We start from the raw sequence: 4,041 nt of genomic DNA, 5'->3' as shown, positions 1-4,041 counted from the left end.
AGAGGATGAAGCCGTTGTCATACTCATAATTCTAGTCAAAATATGAGTCTGATACTGCTCCATTGGGCTGTGATTATGGGGCGTGTTTCAACCGAACCCGGAAAAAAATGCCTCTTCGCTCAATTGGATAGACCTACAACCAATCAGGGCTGCGTTTCTAGATAACGATGGATCGTAGCAACGATCGAGCAAAAAACGAAACCATCAATTTCTTACATGCGTTTCCCAAACATGCTCGTAAGGAGTAGGCTAATCTATGCGCTTTCAAGAGCTACAAATTTTCAATAGACACTTTAGCTACAATGTCTTTGGGAATGGCCGTAAAACTAAGATTCGTTGTACGATCGATTCTACGATCAACTTAGGCATACAACGCTTTCGGGAAACGCAGCCCTGAGCAACGTGCAACCCTAGCAAGCGCTCTTTGGTGACGTGGTTGATTACGTTACTGTTGATCATCTGTCCATCATCGTATAAAGCCCGCCCTGACAATTTTATTGGTACGAACAGCTCTGGTGCAGGCATAGTTCCGCCCCAACGGAGCAATGCCAGACCGAACTTCCCGACCTCAAATGTTGTGGGCAGGGCTAAGTTCGGCTGGCACCCAGGCTAGAAGTAGGTAGAACACAGGTCTAAAATCACACCCATTGTCCATCCTGACACACACAGCACATGAACACCTACTCGTAGAATTTAAATACATTACTTTTAATGCACTTTCAACGCAGGTGGCTTTGAACAAAGACACACACAAAGCACATACAATATGCAAGAGAGGCATACTGAATTTAACACCTGTATGAGGTACTACACTTAGACCTAGTTTTGGGAGTGCTTATGAAACTTTGTCGGCTTGTTGCAGGTCTGTGTTTGTGGCCGCTCCAGAAGTGTTAGCCCCTCCCCTGCAGGGTCGGAGGTCACCAACAGCCAGTGGTTCACATCTCGCTCGGCCTTGTGGGAATCCAGGAATGTCTGGGCAGCCACCTCGTACTCCCGGCCATATGGAGTCCTAACAGAGATAGGAAGTCTATCACCTTGTGTACATCCAAACAACATCACACACCATCGGTTCTTGTTGTGACGTGAAACATAGAAAGGGCGCGCAGATGTACCACAGAATGTGATCCCCCAGGACTGCGAGGGCATGGTTGGTCTTACAGTGACTGATCATAACTTTAGCGTTTGCCTGTAGGACACAGAATGATATGATTAGAATGAGAGGGAGTAGAAAGCAACATGTGTGGGAAGAAGGGGGGGGGGGGGGGTGTACGTGCATGATTGTGAGATCAACAAACGTATCGTCTTCATATTAAGTTAAGAGGTATATAGTGGGGATTGGCGCTGCTCATGCGGCGACTCGCGGAAAGTGTTTGCAGTCGAGTGTGATTGCGTGAGGGTTTTTCTTGACTTAGTTTTTGTGGTTCTTACTGAACTTGCCATGACAGATGATTGAATAGGTGTGGAGAAAACCTGAAGTGGACTCACAGGTACAGGTAGGCCCTCATGCTCCAGCCTCTCCTGGGGGTCAAAGTGCACAATTTTCCACCAAGCCAGGAAGGAAGCCTGCTGATCTAGATTCACTTCCTGGAGGCGGGACATCTTTGCACACTTCCAATCAAACCAAACTTGTGTTAAGGTGTTAAAACATACTCAGTTAAGTACAGGCTTAATGAAATGCACAACAGCCTACATGTGACTATTCTAAATGGTTTGTGGCTGCAGGCAGAGGCGTTGTTAAACATAAAGCTCTAAGGGGGCACGGGCCCCTATTCACAGTAAACAGTTCAGGGACGCAAGTTTGATATCAGCTTTGGCCGGGACTTCAATAGTTAATGCGAGAGTGCAAATTTTTTTCGCATTCATTTAAGGGCAAATACTGTGCTGACTGTACTGAGCTTCATGTAATATTGTTTTTATGTTTTTGTCAAAATATGATGATCGGTAGGCCTATCATTTTGAAACTTTCTTTAGTTTTGTAATGTTTTCTTAGCCTACCTCAATTCTGACTTGTGTGCCAAGTCCGACACCTGGACTTCTGTGTGCGTGCTGCAGTGGCTATTTGGCAAGCTCAGAAGAGCGCACTGACATGGAATTCTGCAGGCATCGATTTTTGTTTTCGGTTAAACTGCTTAGACTTTTTTTTTTTAAGTATTGATTGGGATACTGCGTTTATTTTTTCTGGGATTATCAATCTAAATTAATGTACTGACTAATAAATTAAGTTGTTAAAACTCAAACTTTAGATTTTACTGGGGCACAGCAGATTTATACTGGGGCACGTGCCCCAGTAAAAAGGGTCTAACGACGCCCCTAGCTGCAGGTAAATGCCATTAGCTACATAAAAATAATAATTTACAATTATTCATATCTGATTAGCGTTCAATACAATCAACAGGCCTAATTCAGACATGCAGTCATCAGGTAGGTTATAAAAGAATAAGCATGTGGCTCACTGTGCTTAACATAGTCTTGGAATGCTGATAATTGAAAAATCATAACATTGGTTAAATGAAACCAGGTATGGCAAAAAAAATCTGAAATTATTGCTACCTTCTGGAATGTTTTGTGGTCACTGGTCAGATACAGCTGTAAAGAAGCAGACACAAATAGGACATTTTCTCATGTAATACTATCAGAAACAGATGCACACAATAACAATGAACTCCCAGTAACTGTTCCACAGTTAGGGACTGATCTCTGGGGCTCACTTACCCCTCCAGCAAAGCCGGTAGTTGTGCTCAAGGTGAAGCTCTGTTCATAATGCAGAGGCTCTCCCTCGGCACTGCCATCAACACTAAACACATAGAACAGCGTCAAACACCACTTGTGTGTGAGTTTATCTCTATTTTTATCTCTTTTTATCTCTCGAATTTATCTCTCTGTTTCTCGTTCTCTCTCTCTGTGTGTGTGTGCATACTGTACCTGTTTATAACGAAGGCAATGCGTGTACAGGGCTGCAGACTTTTCCCTCCACTGACTCCGCACGGTGAATGAATGGATGCGCTAGGCCCCTTCCCTAAACTCGTGATGTCTGCGTTGATGCTGATTGCACAGTGGTCTCTGTTAGACCCTCCAACATTCACCAGCATCACAACATCTCCAAAACTTACACTGCCGCCACGGCTTACAGACAGATTCACCTGCACAAACATAAACACACGTGTGGGTGTGTGCACACTACACACACTGTTATCAAAGGCTCGCTAGGATTTTTCTTGACATACAGTCGTACCTCTCTGAGTATGTTCTGTTTTAGGTAGCCTGTTTTCTGGACAGTGAGCTCACCCTTTTCCTTTCTCTCAAGGAAGTCTTTTAGGGTATCCTGGGGGCAGACACACGGCTGAGAACACTCGCACACATTCAGTATGCGTGTCTAAAAAGTCAGTAGGCTAAGCTAGCTAAAATACACAAAACACATCCAGCTGACATTCACAAAACTAAATGATTCGTCTGATTAGTTTTCAAGTCGGCAGGTTAACTGACTTTGCTTCTAGATGCTAGACTACAGTACTGTATTTTACTTTCTAGCAACACTAGCTGAAGCTTAGCTCTAACTAGCTCTACTGTAATGGTCTGTGTGCAATTAGATTGTGCGCTACTGTAATGGCACATTTTTTGACGAACCTCCTCTAAGGTGACATCTTCTCTCCAGTTTCCAACACGCACGCTTGTACCGTATGTCCTGACATTTGCCATGTCGCTTTTTAAAGGAGCAGTCTAAACTTTCGATGTTTCTATCAAAAAGCAAGACTCCAGTTATCAGCCGTAATAGGCATGATTTGTGTACTGTAATCGTTACCATAGTAACACTAAATCTGCACTCGGACTACCAACAGCTTCGGTAATGTAACGGTAGAGGGCGCTGTGACACTGAAAAATGAATATTCGGCTAGGTGCATCCCATCATAATTTTAACAACTTGCGGAAAGACAAGATGTAGGCTACATAGGCAGTGGATAATATCATACTGGTTTGATCTACTGTGGCTTTATGTATATGGCGTGAAATTAGTGCCAGGAGAGCGAGCTCTGTAAAAACGAT

At 43.8% G+C, this 4,041-nt stretch overlaps 1 protein-coding gene across 1 annotated transcript; it reads right to left on the bottom strand.

Annotated features, from left to right (window-relative positions):
* Positions 1–695: 695 nt before the first annotated feature.
* Positions 696–3,808, bottom strand: cfap161 (cilia and flagella associated protein 161). The gene is made up of 8 exons (XM_067235394.1): positions 3,625–3,808; positions 3,233–3,322; positions 2,923–3,140; positions 2,713–2,794; positions 2,551–2,586; positions 1,486–1,608; positions 1,113–1,186; positions 696–1,009 (listed from the first exon to the last, which is right to left on the bottom strand). The coding sequence occupies exons 1-8, from the start codon at positions 3,694–3,696 to the stop codon at positions 820–822; spliced, it is 885 nt and encodes a 294-aa protein (XP_067091495.1). The 5' UTR covers positions 3,697–3,808; the 3' UTR covers positions 696–819.
* Positions 3,809–4,041: the final 233 nt, after the last annotated feature.

Source organism: Osmerus mordax, chromosome 4, assembly GCF_038355195.1.
Source record: "Osmerus mordax isolate fOsmMor3 chromosome 4, fOsmMor3.pri, whole genome shotgun sequence".
NCBI classification, from domain to species: Eukaryota; Metazoa; Chordata; class Actinopteri; order Osmeriformes; family Osmeridae; genus Osmerus; species Osmerus mordax.
This window is presented reverse-complemented; position numbering and strand designations above follow the sequence as displayed.